This window comes from Hemiscyllium ocellatum, chromosome 1 (assembly GCF_020745735.1).
Source record: "Hemiscyllium ocellatum isolate sHemOce1 chromosome 1, sHemOce1.pat.X.cur, whole genome shotgun sequence".
Classification (NCBI taxonomy): Eukaryota; Metazoa; Chordata; class Chondrichthyes; order Orectolobiformes; family Hemiscylliidae; genus Hemiscyllium; species Hemiscyllium ocellatum.
In genome coordinates this window covers 103,841,019-103,867,747 of record NC_083401.1, presented here as the reverse complement: position 1 = coordinate 103,867,747, position 26,729 = coordinate 103,841,019, and the positions used below count along the sequence as shown (strand labels likewise).

General features: G+C 42.2%; 1 protein-coding gene across 11 annotated transcripts in view; it reads left to right on the top strand.

Moving 5' to 3' along the window:
• LOC132815543 (LIM and calponin homology domains-containing protein 1-like) overlaps positions 1-26,729 on the top strand; it is a 345,401-nt gene that overhangs the window by 177,864 nt on the left and 140,808 nt on the right. The window contains exon 2 of one of the 11 annotated variants that reach the window (XM_060824585.1): positions 7,904-7,979. The exons of the other annotated variants lie outside the window; for them this stretch is intronic. Coding sequence (XP_060680568.1) covers positions 7,971-7,979 — 9 coding nt within the window. The 5' untranslated portion in view covers positions 7,904-7,970. The remainder of the gene's footprint in view (positions 1-7,903; positions 7,980-26,729) is intronic. 11 annotated transcript variants of the gene reach the window in all.

Genomic DNA, 26,729 nt, shown 5'->3' with positions numbered 1-26,729 from the left:
CATACTTTGTGTGTCCAGGTGTTGAACTTACTTGGAGTGGACCTAAGGGGCAACTTCTTCATGCAGAGGGTGGTACGTTTATGGAATGAGCTGCCAGAGGAAGTGGTGAAGACTGGTACAATTACAACATTTAAAAGGAATGTGGATGGGTACATGAAGGGTTTAGAGGGATATGGACCAAGTGCTGACAAATGGGACTTGATTAGGTTAGGATATCTGGTCGGCATGGACAAGTTGGACCGAAGGGTCTGTTTCCATGCTGTACATCTCATTGATTGATTGATTGAGTGTATGACAAACAAATGCCTGGGAGCTCAGAATTGGGACATTTCCTGGTTCTGTGAACATGACTCAAGAGAGGCTTTCCTGGAAATTGGGATTATATTCTGGAGTGATGTGTTCTCTAAGAGTCGGGCTAGGCAATCCCAGAACAAATACAAAGAATGCCGACTGCAAAGGCAGACAAGGAGAAGGTTTGCTTCAATGCTGTAGCATACTGTCAAAAATAAAACAACAAAACAAAACAAAATCCAGTTGCGCTCACTCTTCAGCTCTGCATACATTCCCTATGTGTAATTCAAGTAAACCCATGCCATTTCGTTCTCTGCATCCACCTCCCTGACCCTTCATGCACTCCATACTAACCTAACCCCACTCCTCTTAGCATCTGTGACGAATTATGCCCCAAGACCCCACAATCCTTTATATCCACTCCAACAAGTTAGTCTTAACACATGCCAACCATCCTTTGCTGTTAGACCCCCGATGGCAGGTTTCCCATATACATCCTTGCAGACTTCAGGGCCTATGAAGAAATGAAATACAATAGAAATTATAAGTGTTCATTGCAAACTTTCATTTTTTACAAAAAAGCTGTTTCACTCAGAAAAACTGACTATATTTAATTCCTTCAGCTACATCATCATTTCTAAAAATGAACATTTCCTTCAAGTACTGAATCCCTCCTATAAACAAGCACTAGAATTCACAATCCCGTGTAACAGCTTGGAGCTGTCAATCAAATTGTGAAATGGCCACACCTCCCACTGTGGTAGTGGAAAGTCCTGTATCTCAAATCCTGTAACGTGATCCTCAGGCTGTGTCAATTGACAGAGTGAAATAGCAAACATTTTTTTTTTGACGGTCCAGATAGTTTTTGATGAAAATATTTAAATGATAGCAGTTTTAAACACCTTGACAACTTGGCAATTTGTTTGATGTTTGCTTTGGACATTTGGAGTCAGTTTCACAGTACCAGGTTTATGGTGTTTTCTGCACCATTCAGGTCTATTTTTAACAATTCCAGAAAGCAGCTTTTCTCTTCTAAAGGGCACATAGCCTCCTTCAACATGTCTCAAGACCAAATCTTATATTCCCTCTGCACAGGGACAACAGACCTATCCAAACAAAGTTCAGACCTGCTCCTACAAGTTGGATCATGCATATGTCATGGTCACATACCCGAGTCTGTAGAAATCTCCAAAAATCTTCCCTTTTCTCATGTGGCCCCAGTAATCTATGTCCCTTGTAGATTGTCCACTCCAAACTTACTGATCAACCCTTCTACATTCAAGTCTCAATTATTCATATAAACCACAAAACGGTGAGGGTTCCAACACTGATCCTTTGTGGGACCCCACTGGACACAGGCTTCCAGTAGGAAAAACATGCCTCAACCACCATCCTCTGATGGTTTCCTGTCACTCATACAACTCATGATCAATGTCTCAGTTCAGTGACTGCATCTCCTGCTGATGCTTTTGGTTTCAACCCAAACCCCCAATCTCTTACTGAGCTCTTTCAGATGCAGGTAAAATTCAACCCAGTCTGTGTAATATTCATGATAATAATATAAACATGTCTACATGAAACTCTTCTAGTTGTTCTTTTTTCCTTAATTCATTCATAGGACATGGATGTCACTGGCTGGACTGGCATTTATTGCTTGTCCCTCATTGCCTTGGAGATGTTCGTGGCGAGCTGCCTTGGACTATAACCTGGTGTTGTGTGATTTTTAACCTTCTTTAACTGTTGCAATCCCTAGGCTGTATAGAAACTCACAATTCTGTTGGGGAGGAAATTTCAGGATTTTGACCCAGTGACAGTGAAGAAACCGTGATTTTGTTCCATGTCAGGATGGTGTGTAATTTGGAGGGGAACTTACAGTGTTGGAGTTCACATGTATCTGCTGCCCCTCTCCTTCTTGGTGGTAAACATTTGAAGGGTGCTAGTGAGCAAGTCATGGTGAGTTACTGCAAAGTAAATTTGAAGGTGGTGGATGTGGTGCCAATCAAATGGGCTGCTTTGTCCTGAATAATGTTGAGCTTCTTCAGTGCTATTGGAATTGCTTCTACCAAGTGGAGAGCCTTTGTCCGCTCTTGACTTGTGCCTTGCGGATAGTGGACAGGCTTTGAGGAGATGGGAGGTTAGTTACTTGATATTAGGTTCTTAGCCTCTGATCTGCTCATGTAAGCACAGTATTTACATAGGTAGTTCAACTTAATGTTTGGTCAATGGTAACTCCCAGGATGTTGATAGGGGGGATTCAGTGATAGTAATGCCATCAAATGTCATTCAGGAAGATGGTTAAATTTCTCTTGTTGGGGATGGTCAATGCAGGTTACTTACAGTGTGGAAACAGGCCCTTCGGCCCAACAAGTCCACACCGACCCTCTGAAGAGCAACCCACCCAGACCCATTCCCCTACACCTAACACTACGGGCAATTTAATATGGCCAATTCACCTAAGCTACACATCTTTGGACTGTGGGAGGAAACTGGAGCACCCAGAGGAAACCCACGCAGACACGGGGAGAACGTGCAAACTCCACACAGAGAGTTGCCTGAGGCGGGAATTGAACCCAGGTCTCTGGCACTGTGAGGCAGCAGTGCTAACCATTGTGCCACCCCAACCCAAGACTGATGTTGATCAGGTCTCGATACATTTGGACGTGGACTGCTCAGTATCTGAAGTGTCATGAATAGTACTGAACATGGTGCAATCATCCACAAACATCTACACTTCTGCTTTAATGATGGAGGGAAAGCCATTCATGTATCAGTTGAAGATAGTTTGCCCAAGGATACTGCCCTGAGGAACTTTTGGAGAGATGTCTTGGAGCTGAGATAACTGACTTCCAAAAAACACAACCATTTTCCTTTGTGACATTTATGACTCTACCCTCCTCATAGCCATTGACTTTGGTTTTGCTACAACTCCTTTTTGTCCCACACATTCAAATACTGCTTTGATGCCAAAGAGTATCACTTTCACCTCACCTCTGAAGTTCAGCACTTGTCTGTTTTTGGATTAAGGCTATGATATGGTCAGGATCTGAGTTGCCTGGCTAGAACCCAAATAAGGTGTCAGCGAGCAGGGTATTGTTTATCAGATGCTGTCTGATAGCACTATTGTGATCCTTCTCATTACTTTGATGATGATTAACGTAGACTGATAGCACAGAAATTAGCCAGGCTGGACTAGTCCTGCTTCTTGCATATAAGACAAACTTGGACAATTTTCCACCTTGTTGTGTAGCTGCCAGTGTTGTAGCTGTCCTGGAAAAGCTTGGCTAGAGGGCATAATTGGTGACCTGGAGCACAAAATCTTCAGTACCATTGTTGGAATACTGTCAGGACCCATATCCTTCATAACTGATGTATTCAGCAGTTTCTTGATATCATGTGGAGTGAATCAAATTTGTTGAAGACTAGCACCTGTGTGGCTGGGAACCTCAAGAGGCTGGGATTATGCACTTGGTATATCAGGCTGAAGATTGCTGCGAATACTTCAGCCTTATCTTTTGCAGTGTTGTGCTAGGTTCTCTCAGCATTGAGCATGAGGCTATTTGTGAAGCCTTCTCCTCCTGTTAGTTGTCTAACTATCCACCAACATTGACATCTGGATGTCACCAGTCTGTAGAGCTCCAATCTGATTCATTGTGGAATTGCTTAGGCCTGTTTATCACATGCTAATTCTGCAGTTTGCCGCACAAGTAGTACTGAGTTTTAACTTCACCAGGTTAACTCCTCATTTTTAGATATGCCTGGTACTGCTCCTGGTATGCCCTCCTGCACTCTTCATTGAAGCAGAATTTCTCTCCTAGCTTGATGGAAATGGAATGGGGAAAATGCTGAATCACAAAGTTAAAGACTGCTATTGAATACAATTTACTATTGCAGCTGACGGTTCACAGAGTTTCGTAGATTTCGAAAGTAAAGAGGGGACTTTGATTCTTCACTGACTGTGGGGTAGACATTTTTATTGATACTGTCAAGGACAGACACATCTACAACTGACAGATTGGTGAGGACAATATTAAGTAAGCTTTTCACCTTTGTGGGTCTCTCACAATTGGCTGCAAACTCAGCCTAGGAGTTATATCCTTTAGGACTCAAAAATTAAATAACTATCTGCGGATGCTGGAGTTCTGAAAAGAAAATTTCATTGGACTTAGCGTGTCAAGTCTGTCTTCTCTCCAAAGATGCTGCTAGACCTGCTGAGTTTCTCTAGCACTATCTGTTTTATTTGTTCTTTTAGGACTCATCCAGTTTAGTCACCAATGGTTTCTACTGAGCCACTTATATCTAGAATAGATTCTGTGTCCTTGCCACCTTTAGTGTTTTGTCCAGTTGGTGTTCAACATGAAGGAGTACTGATTCTTCAGCTGAGGGTACTGTAGGTAGTAATCAGGGTTTGTATCAGCTTGCAGCAACAACTCAGCAGCTTGCTATGCTACTTCAGAGGGCAGTTAGGACTCAACCACATTGATGCACGTCTGGAGTTGCATGTGTGCTGGACCAAGTCAGAATGGCAGATTTTGTTCCTTAAAAGAATTTAGTGAACTGGATGTGTTTGTTGATTGCAACCATGAGATAAACTTTCCATTTTAGATTTATTGATTCATTAGATTCAGATTTCACCATCTATCATGTTGTGATTCAAACCCATGTCCCCAGACCGTTAACCTGGCATTCTGTTTAATCAGAGTCAAGGGTGGGGTGCTGGAAAAGCACAGCAGGTCAGGCATCATCTGAGGAGCAGGAAGATCAATGTTTCAGTCTGTTTTATTAGTCCAGTGACAAATAGTGGGTAAACACAAGAAAAGAACTTTGGATACAGGAAGTCGGAGACAAAAACAGAAAAACTCAGTAAGTCTGGCAGCATCTGTGAAGAGAAAGCAGAGTTAATGGCTCAGGTGCAGTGGCCCTTCCTCAGAATTTTCAATCGCAGCTTTACCACTGCCTCCTGATAGTGAAGGTCTTACTGAGCTGTTTGGGTTAAACCTGATTAGCTGTTACATCTTCCAGGTTCTGGAATTATGTCATTTAATACAAACTTGGAAATTCTTTTTTATGTTGAATAATTTTCTCTCCATTATTTCCATCGAGGAAATTTAGAATGTATTTTCCATGTTCACAGCTCCATTTAAAGACCCAGCTTTATTTTGGTAAAGCAGTATAAATGGCGGGATGAGAAAAGCAGGGCTGAGTCTTAACTGCCAAGATGGACTGCCAAGATGGGTGGTTCCTGGATCAGAGGTTAAAATGAGAAAATCTGAATGGGGGATGCAGCCTGCCTTGGTGCTGGCCATTTTCTGTTTTAAAGCTGGTTGGCCAAATGATGATGGGCCAAGGGATTGATCCCCTCAAGGGAAGGGAGTCAGTAATTGCAACATTACCGTGAAACTGTCTGCCTTCATTTTGTTTTTAATTCACTTCATCTGGGTTTTCCAGAACTTGGGAAACTCAACAGCCTGAAGGAGGTGGGAAGGGATGAACCCGTGAGCCTTACGCATCTACATCATGGCTTGCGGACCAGGAGGAACATGAGCACATTGTCCAAAACCAACAAGCTGTGCTGTGCCCATCCTCTTGCTCCTTCCTAGCCATCGCAATTTGTCTGTTTGCCAACCCACTTCCCAACCTTGGAAAAACTATTGAACCTCCTGACCTCTCTTTCTTCACCCTGACAAGTACTGAATTATCATGTTCACAATCTGGCCCTTATATCCCTGTAATGTGGCCACTGTTCCTCTTGCCCAGAAGTCGGTGGGCCCACCCTGTGATCTTGAACCTCTCCCAGGATTTGGGAGCCCTCTCCCCACCCTGCGAACTATCTTCCTTCAAACCTTTCCTGCTGCTGTGTAGACCCTTGAGTATCATACGATGACAGTGACTTCTAGAACCTTAAGTCGATACATCCACATGCCAATCCGCCATGCGGCTCAGGAAAACATTGCCTCCAATGACTAGACCTACCTGATCTCCTTTATCCCTTGGTACTTCCTGTGAGAAAGGCCGGCTGCAGCCCAAAGAGCAGGCTTCATACGGTCAGGAAACCAACAGAAAATAAATTGAAGGAGCCCAGCAGTTTTCTGACCTAACATCGGAGCACACCGCCATACTAAAATCCTGGCCATTGTGTTGACTCTTCAGCTTGTTTCAATAGCTGTAAAGTTTTAAAATCTTAAACAGTTTAATGAAGATAAACCCATTCAGAAACACCTCACAATGTATTTATGGAGAAGGCAGTCCCTCAAGAACAAGTAACCACTTATAAGAATTTTTCATCTGACAACAGCAGCACTCCTTAGGCAGGAGGAGTGTGATTGGTGCTTCACTTGCTCTGTATGAGACAAGCTGTTTTCGCACTGTGGTAATAACTGCCTCAAAGTGGGTCAGGTGCTGAATGCAAAAAGAATTAGTGACTGCTGCACAATGACAGGTCTCTCAGGTCTGAAATATTCCCAGCCCAAAATGGCATGAATTTGGAATCTAATTATTCCAAGTGTATTCTTTTTATCAGCCTGGAGTTACAATCCATATTAAATTAGTATGATCTCCAGAGGTGCCCGTCATCTCACCAGTCTTCCTTCCGAATCTAATGGCACAAAATGGTGGGATGCAGCAAAGTGGGCAGAAAAAATTGCAAGTCTGAAATGGGCTCTGCCTCAAATCCTTCATCCCACTTCATTTCCATTCCAATGCATTGAGAAACACAATGCAAAGCAATGAAGTTTGAAGAGTTGGATGAGGAGGGCTCAGTGTATGATTAGATTGAGCAAAGTCATTTTGGACAGTAAATTTATAAAGGTGGAGAAAGAAAAGCCAGCAAAGCAGAACGATGGAATAATCCAGGAGGTGAAGATGGAAAACAAACAGATTGAAACTAGGTTATAAATTTGCTCGCTGAGCTGGAAGATTTGTTCTCAGATGTTTCTTCACCATGCCAGGTAACATCATCAGTGAGGCTCTAGTGAAGCACTGGTGTTCTGTCCTGCTTTCTATTTATGTGTCTAGGTGTATTGTGGTAGGTGATATCATTTCCGATTCTTTTTATGAGAGATAGGTGAATGGGGTCCAGATCAATGTGTTTGTTGATGGAGTTCCATTTTGGAGTTCCAGTTTGAATGCCAGGCCTCTAGGAATTCCTGTGCATGTCTTGGTACATTGAATACAGCTTGGAGAGATGGCCCCTTGGCATCATGGTAGCCCACAAACCTACCAACACACAGAAACAGTTCTTGGTGCATCAAAATTACCCTGTACCTAAGAGTGGAAGTGAGCAGTTTTGTAGAGGAGTCCTGATGAAGGGAATACTGTCGGATTTAATGTTCAGCTCAGAAATGGTGAAGCGTTCATGGAACTGAATTCTCTTCCATATTCCTGCTCCAAATTGAGATAGGAATGAGTTCCAACCTATTCAGTAATTTGTCACAAAGATGATGGTTCAGCCCATCTTATCTTTTAATAAAACATGCAAAGCAACAACTTCGCAAGACAGAAATGCCACTTCAGCACTTTGCTTCCCTCCTGTTTCAGGTTTTGCATGGTCTTTGTGAAAGCAGGATGTTATGGTAACCTTTGCTTTTTTTTTCTTCGTGTGCCTGTTTTCAACCAGATCTGTCTGAAACCTGCAGTGTACTGAGGAGGTTGTCTGACGGTTGTTGTGTTTTGATGGCGTACTGATGAATGTGGTGAGTGCAGTGAAAGCATGAGAAGCTTTTGTTTCAACTCAAGAGTTCTCACAGTTTTAATTCAAAACAGGCTACAAAAAAAATCAAAGGTCAGTGAGTTGTGCTTTTTCACAAAACTGTAGCTGGAGAAGGGAGAGAAGGCTCAAAGCTCTCCCACCAGCCATTCTGATATAATGTATGAAGTTTACAAATCGGTAAACTTTATATACTTAAAGGTCACCATTATTTCAGAAATTTTTTAAAGTTAGGCATACCCCCTGCAAATAAAGATCACTTGAACCATTTGATGAAAAGTAATGGCGTTCTCCCTTGTTTCTTGGCCAGTATTTATCAATCATCATTGGTGATCCAGATTATCTGTTCATTGTCAAATTGCTGTTTTGGAAGTCATGCTGTATGAAAATTGACTGTTTCAGCACTTCCAAAATGTGTCATTATAAAGCACTTCACAATTTCCTGAGGTTGTAAAGAGTATTATATAAGTGCAAATCTTTTTTTAAAAACAAAATGCATTGTCTGTGTGTCATAGGCATTAGCTAAAATTAACTCCAGACAAAATCACAACTTGGTGGTAACATTGAGCTCCCAGAATTGCCAAGCTGTAACTATTCCTGTATCTGGCTGATTTTCAAGGTGGAGGGGAACAGAAAGGTTCAAGAACACATCGACAAAGAACAAATATGCTCCCTTTAATTTTCCACGATTTATTGTGTCTTAAAAGCCTTTCAAGTATGTCGGTGACTTGAATAATTGCACATAGGTTTTTCCCACATATTCATTTCTAAGGACTAAGAAAAACCTATCACCACTCAGAGAATTTTCCCTAGAAGATTGACTGTGCAAACTCTGCTATAGTTCCCCCATGTTTGTTGTTGTAGTAAATATATGTTGCATAAGCACTAACACCTGCCACAGTTAAAACTGGTTCACAGCAATGTGCATTTATAATATCTCTTTAATGTAGTAAAACATTCCAATATGTTCCAACACAGAGGCATCACAAACAAAAGTTGATGTCAGCCAAAGAAGCAGGAGAAAGAGGTGAAAAGATGCAGAGATTTAGACAGGAAATTCAAGAACTCTGAGCCATAGCAAGCTGGTAATGCTGGATCCAATCAACTGTTCATTGCTCTTATTAATTATTATAAATATTTTACAAATTGTGCAAGACAATTGCCATTTATCTTTAAGTGGAGGTTTCAGACAAATATTTTGGTCTTTACATACTAATTTAATAAGTTTACTTTTTATTCCAGAATTAAATGAGATTGTTAACCTAACAATGTTGTCAGTTTCTTTCACTAAATCAATTACAATCAATGTTGGTTGTTCAGACATTTTACGCATAAAGGTCCAAGCAGACTATAATACTAGGAAGTTGTGGTGACCAGCCTTCAGAGTTTAAATGTGAATACTCTGAGAAAATATGACTGGATCCTGGGAAAAAGGAGCTTGCAGACTTAAACAACAAAACACAGTTTCTTAGTGCTATTATTTGGTAAGGGAGCAGAGACATACAGGAAACATAAAACACAGAGAATGTTTAAAGGATTGCATATTGCATTATCTCAGTGTAACAACAACAATCTTGAATCTACTGTGAGTTAACAGATTTTCTATGATTGAAAGCACCCCTTTCTCCCTTTCTATGTTTGGTTCTGTGCTTTGTTTGTGTCTTAGAACTCTTTTTAAGGTAATCTTTTCAAGGGTTGGTTTGCAGCAGTGTATTGTGATCCTTGTAATCTTGCTAGTTTTTTTCTTTGGTTTTGACTTGTTCCAATGTTTGGATTGGATGTCCACCCAGTGTTGCTTTACATGCTCCTGCCATCTCTCTTTATCCTGACCCACATGGAATAGTGTGGTCAGGCGGATTATAATATTTGGGTTTCTGGCAATAGTTTGGCTTGGATAAATGGGAAATTCTGGAGTTATAACAATAATGTAGCATGGGTTGCCAAACAAATATAGCATGTTTTTCAAATTTCCTCTTTGCAATCAATCAAATTTTAACCTCATCCTTCCCTGTCATGCTTCCACTGTCAACATATTGTTCTGACATCTTCTAAATCCTGTTGCTTGTTTTAGACATTTCAAGCTTTAACAAACATTGCTGTTCAGAGAGGCTCTTTCTTATAACCCGATTGTGAATGTTTTCTTTTACTACTTCATTGCATTGTTCGCATTCCCTTAATGTATCAGGAAAACTGTCCCCAGTTCTTCTCTCACAGTGTTGCTACTAGCTTCAATGGACTGGAATTACCCTCCAGAATTGACACTTCTTGATCTGATTTGGGAAATTTTGAGTTTTACAAAGAGCTTGGTCTTTGAGCAGTATTACCTAACCATTTGTCTTGCCTTGACCATCCTATGCAGCTGACATGTGGCAATAAAAGGTAACTGCTGGATTAGATTAGTAATGCAGTCTGAAACACAGACCCCTTCAGTAAAAATCCATTGTGCATTTTACCCACTCATTTTATACTCCTCACTAACTACCACTTGATATTTTGAACTCCCTCTCAATGATGGAATTGAGCACAGTTTTAGGGTTCTTTACTTTGAGGTTCCAGCAGAGGTTACAGTGCAAAGCAGTAATTACACAAGAGAAGTCCTGCAGTTCATGTATGACATTTTTCGGGAATTCTAAAGGCATTATTGGCCCAAATTTTTGAGTCTCCAGATATTTGGAAAACAAACTTAACATTACAGACTCTGTGGAAAACCCAGTGCATTGGTATGTGGGATTAGGAGACTGAAGGGTGACCTTATAGAGGTTTATAAAATCATGAGGCCATAGATAAGGTGGATAGAAAAGGTCTTTTCCCAAGGATGGGGGAGCCCTAAACTAGAGGGCATAGGTTTAAGGTGAGGGGAAAGATTTGAAAGGGATTTGAGGGGTATCGTTTTTACACAAAGGATGGTTCGTATGTGGAACAAGCTGCTAGAGGAACTGGTAGATACAGATACAGTTGAAACATTTAAAAGACTTTTGGATGGGTATATGATTAGGAAAGGTTAAAAAGAATATGGGCCAAACACAGGCAAGTGGGACTTGTACAGCTTAGGTAATATGGTCGGAATCGTTGAGTTAGGCCGAAGGGCCTGTTTCCGTGCTGTATGACTATCACTCAAGTGAAAGTAAGAGTTCTGATTGGTAATTGCCTGGTGTCTGGAACCCGCTGAAAATGTCAGCAATTAGTGTTGGAGTGTTTTATTAATGCACGGAATGTGGCATCATTGCCTAGATCAACATATATTATCCATCCTTAGCATTGGATCTAATTTTCTATTTTCTACCCATGTGAAGAGTATGTTACCTGCAGGCACAGATTGGGTTCAATCAAACCAATTTCTTGGTGTTTCACAGCTTCTTAATGCCACAATTTGCAGGCACACCCCTAATGAGAAGGATACCATCTTGAATTAATGTTATGTAAATGCACATGAGTGTATAATTGGCAGCGTGTGGAGCGGTAAGTTACGCTGTCAGCAACATGGAGTTTATGCCTGTCCTGCAAACCTTGAATGTCACATTCGAGCCTTTGCCCTATTTTAACCTTGAGTGGTTAACATGGCAGCACAGAGGAAACCCCATTCCCTCCCATGATCACCTTCCCCATTATGATCAAGTCATAGGTTAGTTGCTGGCTTATTTCTCCTGGCTGTTAGTATAAATATATGCAGTTTTGGAGCACCCCTCTACCAGCCCAGAGCTTCAGTAGTTTATAGGAAGTGGTACTGAAGTGCTTCCTTTTTGATCATTTAAAGACTTGTATTGAAGGTAGTCTGGTAAGCCATCCTCTTGAAATGGAACATGATTCGGAGAACACGAGAGGTTATATAAGGTCAGACAAGCTGCCAGGATGTGGAGAAGGAGGAGGAAAGAGAGGAGCTCTCAACAGGAGAACTTATCCAACACGTTTTCAGGAAAAATCCTCTTATCTCAACTTTAGCAAGGAGCAATGCATGAAAGTATGCCTAAAAATGAAGTACTACAGCCACAATTGCAATCTCAAAACAAGGCAAGGATCACATTACCTTTGGCTATTGAGGTGACCACGGTTCTTACTTCTTATGCCTCTGGCCCTTTGCATTACTCTTACTGGAGGTGTAAGCAGCAGTTTGCAGTTCACTGCTGCACAAGGAATATTACTGCAACCATCTGAGAGAGACAGACAGAAGCAGCTTCATTTCATTTCATCTAATCATAACCCAGCATGCAGAGACAGCAAGAGGATTTGTACAGATTGGTCTTTGCCCAATGTGCCTTTGGGGCAGTATTGTGACAAATGGCCTCTCTGTCATGTTGCTGCTATTACTGAATAAGAATAGAAATGAAAATGCTAGTCATTTGATACAATGTGATTGCAAAGCTAAGTTGTGATGCAGTTAATCCCTATAATGGTATGAAAGAAAGAAATAAAAATATCATTGAGTTTGAGGTGACCTTAATTGCTCTTGTTACTATAGTCTCCATTGGTGTCCTTCGTGTAGACAGTAAAAGCCTGCAGTTAACTCCTTCCTATTTTGATTCCTGTAGAACTAGATTCCCTTAGTTGCTAATGAGTAAATGTGCATAGATTTGAACCTTTGTTTGTGGGCATAATGTGCAGACGAGGCCAGCACAATTCTAGTATCTAGTGATGATCTCCATGTTACTCTTTCATTTATTATGTACCAGAATTGAATACTGCATTGCACCTGCTTGAAAGTCAACTCCATCATTCATTTACTATGATTTGCTTCAGATTCTTGAACTTGCGTGTCTTGTTTATGTGTATTATGAGAGCTGTTTTATGCAGCTGCTGCTATATAACTGCAAGTTCATTCCTCCTTAATTCCATCTCACTTTTTCAAAGTCAGGATCCTTGGAAAGCATTATGCATTTTTCAAGTTGCTTGTTTTCCCAAAGCCCTGGTCATTATTAGTGGCATGGATTTACCTATACAGACCTGACCCCAGTTATATAGCCTCCATGAACAAAAAGAGTTTCCACTCCATTGTTATGCAACTGGACCATGAACATGGGCATAATATTATTCATGAGAATTTTCACCCTAATATTAATCAAGAATTTTATGGCAATCAATCAGTGGTGTAGAATATGGAGGCATAACAGATGGCCTCTTAAAGAGCAAACATATCCTCCCATGAAACCGCATGAACCAGAACATAATGATGACATAATAAAGTAATGCAGACATCAGTATTCTTGTTACATATACCTTCAGGATATTGAAACACAGTTCAGATGCTTGGACAGATCAAAAGGGTGTTACACTGTAGCTCTGCCAAAGCTCAAACATTTTTGTAGTCGGTTTCCGATTGCACAACTTTATCATACATGAAGGCATGGAGTAGGTGGAAGGGGAGTTGTTAGGCTTTCGGTCTCCTTGGCCATAGCAAAGGTTGAGAGCACAGCTCATCTGTAATGAATTAATTTTATTTCATTTCTTTCCCTCAGAAGACCAGCTGTTTGTTAAGATTAACCTTTTGTGATGAATTATTTCCTTCCAGTTACCCAATGTGTCCCCAAAATTAACCAAAACTTATCTGAGGAATAATACCACTACCACCTGTGATTTCTGTCATTGCCATGTTACTCTGTCCGGCTGTCTACACTGAGCTTTCATGCAGTTGGAACATTCTCAAATAAAACATGAAAAACAAGTACGATCATTGTTTAAGAAAGAAAGAACATGTCACATCTTGAGATGTGTCAAAACATTTAAAAACTAGTATTTTGTTTTTGGAGCTGCTCATATTGTGAAATTCAGCAGCCAATTTACCATCTATCCATGCTCATACTCTATCCCTTAACTTAAGTTGAGGATGCACGGTGTAAGGGATAGAGTATGAGCGTGGATAGAGAATTGGTTGACTGACAGAAAGCAAAGAGTGGGGTTAAATGACTGCTATTCTGGCTGCCAATCAGTGACTAGTGGTGTGCCTCAGGGATTGGTGTTGGGACCACAATTATTTTCAATATATATAGATGATTTGGAGCTGGGGACTGCATGTACAGTGTCAAAATTTGTTGATGACACCAAGATGAGTGGCCGAGCAAAGTATGCAGAGGACTATGAAACTTTGCAGAGGATCACAGATATGTTGAGTGACTGGGCAAAGGTCTGGCAGATGGAATACAATGTTAGTAAATGTGAAGTCATACATTTTGATAGGAGTAACAGCAAAATAGATTATAACTTGAATGATAAAAGGTTGCAGCATGCTGATTTGCAGAGGGACCTGGGTGTCCTTTTGCATGAATTACAAAGGATTGGTCTGCAGGTACAGCAAGTAATTAGGAAGGCAAATGGAATTTTGTCCTTCATTGCTAAAGTGATTGAATTTAAAAGCAGAGAGGTAATGTTACAGTTGTACAAGGTGCTGGTGAGGGCACACCTAGAGTACTGTGTAGAGTTTTGGTCCCCTTACTTGAAAAACGACATACTGGCACTGGAAGGTGTGCAGAGAAATTTCACTAGTTTGATTCCGGAGTTGAGGGGGTTGGCTTATGAAGAGAAGTGTGGAATTCAGAAGAATGGGGGGGGGATCTTACAGAAACATAAAATTATCAAGGGGATCATTAAAATAGAAAGAGATAGAATGTGTCCACAGGCAGTTGAAACAAGGACAAGAGGGCATGGCCTGAAGATTAGAAGGAGCAGGTTTAGAACTGAACTGAGAAACAACTTCTTCACCCAGAGGGTTGTTAATCTATGGAATTCCTTGCCCAGGAAAGTAGTTGACGCTGCTTCAGTAATCGCTTTTAAAGCTTAGGTAGATACGTTTTTGAAAAATAAAAGCGTAAAGGGATATGGTGAAAATGTGGGTAAATGGAGCTGAGTCCACAAAAATATTAGCCATGATCTTATTGAGTGGTGGAGCAGGCTTGAAGGGCTGGACGGCCTACTCCTGCTCCTAGTTCTTATGTTCTTATGAGTCAATCACATTGCTGCAGATCTGGAGTCACATATAGGCTAGATCAGGTTTCCTTCCCTAAGGACATGACTGAATCAAATGGGCTTTTCCCTAGCAATCAAAAACGGTTTATGGTCATCCCTTAATTCATGGTTTGTGGTCATCCAACTAGACCCTTAATTCCAGGTTCTTTATTGTACTCAAATTCCACCATCTGCTGTGGCAGAACTTGAACCTACATCCCCAGAACATTAGCTGAGTTTCTGGATCAGTAGTCTAGTGATAACACCACTAGGCCATTGTACTGAACCAGTAACACAGGGATGCTCTCCGGTTCTTATCAGGTTACTTGCTGTCCTTACCACCCTGTCCAAATAACAGGTTGGTCAAAAACAAAGTCCAGCCCACAGAAATAACATATTATTTGCAGCATTAACAAGGGCAAAGTGGGATTTAGGTCCTCACTGGGGGAAACGCCCTGTCCACAGAAGTTGGCTGGCAGCTCATCAATCCTGGCAGTGACTAGGACAGCATTGTGATCTCCAACATTAACGTTAAACATCAAGGCCAGGATTATGCTGACACCAAGGACTACAGACCATAAAAAATTGAGTAAACTATTGTCGAGAATGACTTGATGTAAGAAATTGCTATTGGTCTTGCTGACATCTGAATGTTGTTTGTGTCAAATTACAGTCTGTGTTATTTTAAAGGAGGCATTAATCAGTTAGTTTTAAATAATGGGATCATTCTGCTAATCTTGATACTTAGAATATTCATTGCCAAATTGTACAGTTGCAATCTCCAAAAGCTAATACTGGAGATCAAAACATAAAAAATGTTCCATTATATTTTTGGATAACTTTTCAGTAAACAAGTTCATGGTTTCCATGGATTTTGTTTTCATTTTTAATTTAAAAAAATTCTTTTATTGTGAAGTAAATATTATAAAGTCTTGATTTTTAAAAGGCTGTTAGGTTATGGCATGAATGGGACCAGTACCTCAAAGCAAACAAAGGGAGAAGTCAGTTTTGTTTTTCAGTCAGGGTCAAACAGTGTACAGGAATGAAATTTCTTGGCAGTGGAGTTATTTTCCTCCTTGTGTCTGGGAGCCAAACCTTAGCTCCAGCCTCAGCCAAACATTGGCAGCTGTGCACTGTTTATCTGAAGACATTGGGCTCCACCTAGCTGCAGCACACACAATATGATCATTCATTGCGAAAGCAGAACCACTGAGACTCCACACAGGATATACTTCTCAGCTTGCACAATAATGGCTGTATAACACAGCCTCTTTAAGCCTGAAGTGGGGAAATGTTGAACCTGAACACCCTCACCCGCAGCCCCTGGTGATACCTATGATGCATAACTTTTTGTGTTTGAAGTCTTCTGTATTCTTATGGGCGTCAGTTGAAAGATTGCGCTGAAACAACTCAATTATAACAATGCTTATGTGCAAAAGAGGGACTGCACCAATTGTTACTTTTGTTTATCAGTGGTCTACTGGTGAGGAACATTAGATTTGTAGATGAGATACTTTCCCCTGGCTACCTAGTAATTTTACAGAACTGTAGTTAGATAAACCAATGTCTAGATTGGGTATTTTTATTGGCTGCCTCTGGGACTAAGTCAAGACTCAGAGGAATGAATGTGGGAAGATCAGGAGATTTTTACTTCAGTTTCTTGGTTGGTAATTTTATTTTGCCGCTTTACACCAACTGTGCACTAACAATGGTTAAATATACTGTTGAATACATTAATTACTCTCGGTTTGAGTCTTGAAGTGGCTCCAATTGATTCACTGATAAGCAATGTCTATCAGTAATGAGAACACAATGATAACTTCAAAGCCATGGGACTGGATGGCATGGAGCTCCTGGGGAAGGAATGGTCAGTTTGGGATGGGGGAGGGGTGTTTGTTGGTCATGAATTTGGGCACCATGCCCTGGTCTCCATAACAACACCACCCTTCTGCCCCTTACTGTGAAATCACCAGCAGGGCTTGGAGGCCTGCCCACCCATTGGCCAACTGAGGCCCTCAAAAGCCACTTAAAAGGTCTTCTCCCATCACTGTGGAATTAACCTGCAGTGGGAGAGGACTATGCCAAATGTGAAATGGGATAGCTTTCATTACTGGCCAAAGTGTGGAGGGGGATGAGAGTGACATGTTACCTCCTTTAAGAGGCCTCTGTTCTTATCAGAGGTCAACCCCCACCCTCCAAGATCACTCGGGACATGGGGGAAATCACACCCATCCATTAGAATTCCATCCACAAAGTCATTAATCAGAGAAGGAGACTACATAGCACACTGAATTCACTCTAGCTGCACCTTTCTTGTTTCATGTTCTTGTGTCCAGAAAGTTGTTGTGTTGTTGAAACATGGGTGACATTGTACCTCTGCTCAGCTGAGCTTTGAAGGATCTGCATAGTTATCATGAGCCAGCTCTTCTGTGGCTACCTGCTGTCACTGTCAGACCTCAGGAAATTATATGTTTGTAACTAATGTCTCCTGGTACCTGTGGAAATCCAGAGATGGCTGTAAGCCCTACAGCTCTGACTGCCTGGCTCTCATGATCTGCAATGAGTCACACCTATTTATTGGCTCTTGTGAACAGGCTAACGGCGATGCCCTGATGAAATGGAGCCCTGGAAAGACCTGCTGGTGTTGATGGTTGGTACTGTCGTGATGTTTAAAGCTAACAATATTGGATTGCCTCACAATGCTCAAGGGTGGAGGTCTTTTTGAAAGAGATGACATAGGTGAGAAATGGAAGCCCCAGACATCTTCAGCCACCTCTGAGGTTGCAGTTTTGCCATTTGCAAATTATCATCCCATCAGCACTCAGTACCTCATTCCTCCCCTTGTTAGCAGTATTCTTGGGTATCTGATTTGGTTGGCTCACCCTCTGCTGATTCCTCTTCAGCTGAAGCAGGAGGTGCACTCATCTCAGTTGGTCTTCCTGTTGTGAGCTATGCGTCAGAAACACAACTCCTGTGAGAGAACAAACAGATGAGCTCTAGAGCTGATTAAAAGCACATGATTCTCATTGGACTTTTATATCCTGCACCTGGCTTGCTCAGTCAGTAGAACATAAACCTCAATCTCAAGATTGTGGGTTCAAGCCACACGTTCGACACCTGCATTTGGGGCCCTCTTGTGATAGTGTCCTTACCCCTGGCCTGGGATAAGGTCCCACCTGCTACAGAAGTGTGTAATAACATCTTTGAACAGGCTGATTAGGGGCTTAAAGAGCTGTGTTCTCCAACTCCATTTTGTTTTTGGCTCTTTCCTCTCATCCCCCTTCACGTTTGACAGTTCCCATTGCCTGTAATAGGATCTGCTTAGAAACATTTAATTGGCTATTAACTGGTGATTTCTGGTAGTGGGTCACTAAAAAGAAAGTCACTGTGATTTGCTGGTGGGAATGTGGCTGAGTTGTGTGTGATAGCCCTTATGGATATTAAAAAAACTGTGTTCAGCAGATGTTTAATTCAGAATGGTGAGAGTATGGTACATAAAATGCCACAATTATAGGTTCAACCTTTTTGCAGTTTTCCCACTGAGACTTTGTATCTAATCATGGTTCTTATGGTACAGTGGTAGTATAATTATCCCTGATTAAGGTTCAAATCCCACTTGTTTCAGGAATGTCAGCAGCATATCTTACCAAAGCTGAAAAATGTGTTGCTGGAAAAGCACAGCAGGTCAGGCAGCATCCAAGGAGCAGGAGAATCAACATTTTGGGCATAAGCCCTTCTTCAGGAATGAGGAGGGTGTGCCAAGCAGGCTAAGATAAAAGGTAGAGGGGAGGGGTGTTGGGAATGCGATAAGTGGAAGGAGGTTAAGGTGAGGGTGATAGGCCGGAGAGGGGGTGGGGGCGGAGAGGTCGGGAAGAAGATTGCAGCCCAGAAGGCGGTGCTGAGTCTGAGGGATGGGACTGAGATAAGGTGGGGGGAGGAGGGGAATCCCCTCCCCCCACCTTATCTCAGTCCCAACCCGCGGACTCAACACCGCCTTCTTGACTTGCAATCTTCTTCCCGACCTCTCTAGCCTATCACCCTCACCTTAACCTCCTTCCACCTATCGCATTTCCAACACCCCTCCCCTCTACCTTTTATCTGAGCCTGCTTGGCACACCCTCCTCATTCCTGAAGAAGGGCTTATTCCCAAAACGTCGATTCTCCTGCTCCTTCGATGCTGCGTGACCTGCTGCGCTTTTCCAGCAACACATTTTTCAGCTCTGATCTCCAGCATCTGCAGTCCTCACTTTCTCCTAGCGTATTTTACCAAGTTGATTAAAAATATCTGAAAAGTACAATCTGGAGGGCTTTTGTAGTGCAGTGGTAGTGTCTCTACCTACTGAGCTGAATGACATATGTTCAAGTCCCACCTTCTCCAGATGTATAACATTTCTTCTTAACAAAAATACTGAGGCCTACTGTCTCTGCTGGGTGGCAGTTGTTAATTGGGTATTTCATAAGTTTGGTGACGGGTTTGTTTCATAGGAATAGTGTTGAGTTCCTGTTTTGAGTTTTGTTGCACTGGTTCTGGTGAGTGTTTGTAACTTGGTGATTTGTTAGTTTGGTGAGTGGGCTATTGGATTTATTTTACATAAAGATTTTTTTAATGAAAAAAGGCTGCGTTTTATTTCCCAGTGGGGTGTTGAATTCTGGCCATGAATAGGTTCCGGACGGGAAAAGTGAAAACTGATGTTTGTACTACACCACAGATTTACAATAAAGCCTTTGTAAGTTTCAAAGTCTTTGGCCTAATTCAACATGTGGATATCAGTATATGAAACAGGGTAGCAGAGGATTAATCCCAATCTCTACAGATAGGAAGATAAACAAAGCAGAAGGTAATTCCTGTTTCTGACTCCTGGTGGCTTTTTAAAGTGAAAGGTCTGTCTCACTGAAGGTCCATGAATTGTGGTTCTCCATTGGAGTCACGTGAACAATGGAAGAATGAGATGGAGATGTGGGTCACATCTCTATCTGAGAAGCAGCAGCAAGCTTTGGCTTTATCCTTACCAGGAAGGTGTAAAATTGGAGAAATAAAGGGTGGAACTTTGTCAGGGTGTGAGCGATGGCAAGATTTTTAGTTGACTCAGATTAGAAATCTGGTGATGCCCACCTTGTTTTTGGGAAAGTGGTGTGAGTTTTTCATGTGGCAGCAGTGGTCCACCTTGCCTCATTCAGCTTTGTATCATAACAGCTGCAATAAACAAGATGTCAAGACAACACATAATGGAAGTCAGAGTGTCCACCTGGCCAAGTCAGCTCACTGTTTACTCAGATGGATCTTTGTGTTGGAACATCTCGGGCATGCTCAATGGACATACTGGCCACATGCAGCCCATTTCCATGGACATTGGCATCTGAATGTGACAGCATTTAAGAACTCTCTGGTTCACTTACAGGATGTTCCTGTACTTCTCTATGCTGAACCTGCAACTATCGTTGTAATGTCACAGCAATGAGACAACACTCAGGGACATGCATCCGGCTCCTGGCCTGGCCTAGGCTGCCTCTCTGGATTCTTAGCTTGCTGTCATAATGCTCCCTCACTCACTGTCAGCCTATCTGTGTGCTCACAGCATCCCTCCCTTTGCATTGCCTTTGCAAGCTTAACCCTCTCAGACACAGACACCAGACTCATATTACTTTTAGCTTACATTGCCACTTAGCACTGACACAATAGGCAAAAGCTTGTCATAATTGTCAGCAGGTGTTAGTTGAGAGAAGGAGTGTAACCTTTGCTAAGAGGATCCTGGTACAGGAAGTCAGGGCAGCTTCCAATACGACATGCTTAGGCATGAGCAGTCAGCCAATTGGGGTAGTCAGAGGTCTCTATCTATGGGGTAAGAAGCAGAATGTCAGGCAGCCCACCAGTTGTCTTGACTTGTTCAGCTCCACTGAGGGATGCTTTTCTCCTGGAATGAGAGACAGGTAGGTATTAAGGGGAAACAAAAGTTTGTAACATGGCTGTTACTGTTGGTGCAGCTGTGAAGGTGTCCTGAGTGAATGAGTATGTTGCAAGAAGGTATACAGGCTCAGTGGTCTTGGTGGTTGGGGTGTGTGAGGTGCAAGTGGGAATGATATTGCAGGCAATGGTGTAAAATGATACAGTGTGAACCTTGGTGGGAGATGATCACAGTAGCAGAGAAAGAGTAAGTGTGAGGTATCAGAGAGAAAATGATGGCACCTACCCTGGTGGAATGCAGAAGGTCACTTGCCTTTTTCTGATGTTGAAGTGTGTTCCTCCAGGCATCTGAGACTAATTTATCATGAATGACAACCAATCTGGTGTTATGGTCTCCTCTGCTGGTCCTGGGAAACAAGATTAGCTCTGCACCACCCTATCGAACAAGTACCTCCAAGTCTCTGCTACAAAGTGCCTTGATGATTTCTCCCTGTCTAAAATGTCTGGGATAAATATTAGTAGCTACACAGGGCAGTCCTGCACTGACGATGCTTCTCTGGGGGCACAATGGCTTTTCAAATATGGTATCACTCCAAGGGCTGCTGATGAACTCCAGGATACTCACCAAGTGATGAATTCTATTAGGAATGTTGCTTGGTAAGGTGGGGCTGGAAGCAGATGTGATGAATATCATTGAGGTAGGGTAAGGAGGCGTCAATGAGGTGAGGTTGGTAAGAAAATGTACCGGGTCTCTTGACTGAAATCCCGTCAAAACATTCCTGACACAACTTGGACATCGCCAAAAATTCAGCCAGGTGTATTTTCAGATCTGCATGTTCACACCTGACCGGAGAATAATTAAAGATTCCAATCTGATCTGTTGAATGAATTTACAAAAATAAAGAATTTTTGGAAACCTACAAGATGTTGCCAGTATTTGGTAAATGTAATAAAATGGGCAATCTGTCCATGGAAGAATATATTGTTGTGCTTGTGAGGTTATCTAAAAGGCTGAAGAAGTTCAAACGAGAAATCCTGGAGTCTGTGCTAGTGTTAAATGATTAGAATGTGTACAGAGAGTTTTGGTTCTCATGACGGGAAAGTGTTAGTGGCAGACAGTAGAGTGAAAACTAGCATGTTAAAAGACACTAAACCAAATTACCGAACTGGAAAGATTTGGAGTATATTTGGAAGTTGAGGATAGAGTCAATTTGCTTTGTCACACAGGTGGAAAATGTCCTCCAGATGGGACCTGAGGGCCAAGGCTAGGTTGGTAGCTGGACACTTTGAGGCTGAAATGGCACTGGTTAAACACGTTCCTCTTTTAGCATTCAGTTTAACTACTGACAGGAATCCTGTCTTTGACATTGCTGTAATAGTGTGGCACAGACTATCATCAGTGTGAAGGAAGTATCTCTACATTATTACAGGAACCAAAATGATGAAAAGCAAATTTGGATTTGCAGTCTGTCAGATTTTCTTTTCCATTCACTGTCAAAATAATATGCCAATTAGTTAATAGTTGCACAACTGTTGCAAGCAGTTGCAATTCAAGTTATTAATTTCTGTAAAGGAAAAGTACTGCAGATGTTGGAAATCTAAAACAAATAGTTTGCTGGAGAAACTCTGCATGTCTGGAGCATTGATGGAGAGTGAGAAAGAGTTAACAAAGAACAGAGAACAAACAAAATCACAGCACAGGAACAGGCCCTTCAGCCCTCCAAGCCTGCACCAATCCAGATCCTCGATATAAATATACCGACTATTTTCTAAAGATCTGTTTCCCTCTGCCTAGATACATCTTAAATGGTGCTATCGTGTCTGCCTCTACCACCTCCGATGGCAATGTGTTCCCCAGGTACCACCACTCTCTGTGTAAAGAACTTTCCACACATATTTCCCTTAAACTTTTCCCCTTTCACCTTGAACTCTTGACCCCTAGTAATAGAGTCTCCCACTATGGGGCAGGATGGTGGAGGGAAGCTTCTTGCTATCCATCCTGTCTATACTCCTCATGATTTTGTAGGCCATAATCAGGTTCCTCCTCAACCTCCGTCTCTCTAATGAAAATACTCCTAATATAGTCAACCTCTCTTCGTAGCTTGCGCCCTCCATACCTCCTCTGCACCCTGTCCAAAGCATCCTCATCCTTTTGGTAATGTAGCGACCAGAACTGTAAGCAATATTCCAAATGTGGCTGAGTCAAAGTCCTGTACAACTGTAACGTGACCTGTCAACTCTTGTACTCAATACCCTGTCCGATGAAGGAAAGTACAGTTTGCTCTTGAATTGGATCTTCCAAAATGCATTACCTCGCATTTGCCTGGATTGAACTCCATCTGCCATTTTTCTGCCCAACTCTCCAATCTATCTGCATTCTGCTGCATTCTCTGACAGTCCCCTTCACTATCTGCTATTCACCAATCTTAGTGTCATCTCAAAACATTTCAAGTCTGGCATAAGTCTTGTTCAGAATTGAACCCAGTTTCTCCAACATTTTCTCTGGGTGCTCCAGTTGCCTCCCACAATCCAAAGATGTGCAGGTTAGGTGAATTGGCCATGTCTATAGTGTCCAGGGATAGACAGGTTAGGAGGATTAGCCATGGAAAATACAAGGTTGCAGGGATAGGATAGGAGAGGTGGGATTAGGTGAGATGCTATTTAGAGGGTCACCAAATGGCCTGCTTCCATACTAGGGATTCTGGAATTCTTTGATTATGTTTCTTCCTTTCTTTATCAAGACATATTTCCAATTTATACACCTGTGTTTTAACATAGAATTAAAATGCTAAAACACTGCAATGACATGCTAAAAATCACAACACCAGGTTATAGTCCAACAGGTTTATTTGGAAGCACTAGCTTTCAGAGCACTGCTCCTTTATCAGGTTGTTGTGGAGGTTAAGATCATGCTCACAAAATTTATAGCCAAAGCAAATATGTGAATGCCAGATTCATCAGCCACACCCACAAGATAGAGCAAAACATCACCCAATCACAACGTGATGCCATCCATGCTCTCAAAACCAATCGCAACATTGTCATCAAACCAGCAGATAAGGAAGGAGTCAACATCATTCAGAACAGAGCAGACTACTGCAAGGAAGTGGCCTGACAACTGAACAACCAGGATCAGTACGGGCAACTACCAGCTGATCCAACCAAAGAGCACACCCATGAACTGGAAACATTGATCAGGACTTTGGATCCAGTCCTTCAGAGTACCCTATGTGCTCTCATCCCACGTACTTCTTGCATAGGTGTCTTCTACTGCCTTCTGAAGATACGCAAAGCCAACACACCAGGACATCCCATCATACCAGGCAATGGGACCCTGTGTGAGAACCTCTCTGGCTATGTCAAAGGTATCTTGAAACCCATTGTACAGGGGACCCCCAGCTTCTGTCGTGACACTACAGATTTCTTACAGAAACTCATCACCCATGGACCAGTCAAAGCAGGAACATTTATCATAACAATGGATTTGTCAGCACTCTACACCAGCATCCCCCACAATGATTCCATCATGGCAACAGTCTCAGTAAAAAATGAGGTCTGCAGATGCTGGAGATCACAGCTGCAAATGTGTTGCTGGTCAAAGCACAGCAGGTTAGGCAGCATCTCAGGAATAGAGAATTCTGTTGCTGGTCAAAGCACAGCAGGTTAGGCAGCATCAGTCTCAGTACTCAATACCAACAAGTGTGAATGTCTGAGCACTGTGCTACAGCTCACCCACTTCATCCTCAACCACAACATTTTCATGTTTTGACAAACCATTTCTTTATTCAGACGCACAGAACAGTCATGGAGACCAAATTTGCACCCTAATATGCCGACATCTTCATGCACAAGTTTGAACAAGACATCTCCTTGATGCAGGACCGCCAACCAACACGATACACCAGGTATATTGACAACACTTTCTTCCTCTGGACCCATGGTGAGGAGTCACTGAAACAACTACACAGTGATATCAACGAGTTTCATCCCACCATCAGACTTACCATAAACTACTCCTTAGTATCTGGCTCATTGTTGGACATGTGCATCTCCATCAAGGATGGAATCCTCAGCACCTGGCTCTACCGCAAACCCAACGATGACCTCATGATGCTACACTTGCCTAGCTTCCACCCGAAATGTATTAAAACAGCCATCCCCTACGGACAAGACCTACACATACACAGGATCTGTTCAGCTGAGGAGGAACGGGACAGACACTTGAAAGTGCTCAAGGGTGCCCTTCATTAGAACAGGGTACGATGCTCAACTCATTGACCACCAGTTCCAACATGCCACAGTGAGAAACCGTAATGAACTCCTCAGGAGACAGACAAGGCTATACCCGACAGGGTACTCTTTGTTGTCCAGTACTTCCCAGGAGCCAAGCGACTACGCCATGTTCTTCGCAGCCTGCAACACATGGATCAATGAGGATGAGCACCTCGCCAAGACCTTCCCCACACCTCCCCTTCTCACCTTTAAACAACCACCAAACCTCAAACAGATCATTATTCGCAGCAAATTGCCCTGCCTTCAGGACAACAACACTGTACAATGCTGCCACAGCAGCCGCTGCAAGACATGTTAGAGTATCAACACAAGTAACACCATTACATGTGGGGACACCTCCCACCATGTCCACAGAGTGGACTCATGCGGCCAATGTAGTGTATATCATACACTACAGGCAAGGATGCCCTGAGGCACGGTAAATTTGATGAGTCAGGTGCTGAGGAGTCCATCCTTGATGGAGATGCACATGTCCAACAATGAGACAGATACTGAGGATAGTCTATGGTAGATACTATGACAACGGGTGAATGTTGTGCAGTGTCTAATCACCAGGCAGGAGTGTTCCCTACCAGATGAGGAACATTTGAGTGGTCTGGGACATTCGACCTCGGAGCTTGGGGTGACCGTCCTCCAAGGCAGACTTTGGGACAAGCAACAACAAAGAGTTGCTAAGCAGAGGCTGACAGCAAAGTTCAGTACCCATGAGGATGGCCTCAACCCGGACCTTGGGTTCATGTCACAGTACAAGTGACCCCACTGCACAATACTCGCACTTGTACACTCCTGTCCTTGCACCCCTACAGACTCAATCTGCTGCTCCTACATGCATGCACACATAAGCTTATGGGGTGCATTTGCTTTTGCAGAATTACATTCTATTTTGCTCAAAAACTGCATGAATCCAAGTAAAACTCTGTAAAACCTGAGAGGGTTTGTCAGTCTGACATAGTATCGGGACAGATTTTGCACCTATTGTTTAAAGGGTTGAGCTATCTTGAGGAAGATATGTCCCAGAACCTCTTTGTAATTTAAAAGAACAGAAACCAATATATCCCATTATAAAAGACTGTTTACTATATCACATCTCCTTTAGCTATAAATTCTGTGAGCATGATCTTAACCTCCATATCCACCTGATGAAGGAGCAGCGCTCTGAAAGCTAGTGGTGTTGGACTATAACCTGGTGTCGTGAGATTTTTAATTTTGTCCACTCCAGTCCAGCACCAGCTCTCTCTCCACATCATGAAATGCTATAAGAGTACCAGGCAAATGTACAGAACAATTATTTGTACAGCATGTTATCTATGTTTTCCCCCAAGATTGTACATGGTTATTATAATTAGGGAGATTATTATGAGTTCGTGTCAATGTTGCTGGCCCCAACAGAAGACCTTTCCAACTCAATAAAAATATCTCTACATCACTTTTGCACTTTTTCAATGAAGTATGTGTTGTTTCTATTGGCATAAATATAAATTCATGATTCACTTCTGACAGTTTAAACTCTTTGGCTGATGTAAATTACAGGAAGTTTTAGATTTATTTAATGGCATTGATCGACTGCAATGTTTGCTTAACCAAATCAAATGGCAAATTTGACTCAGA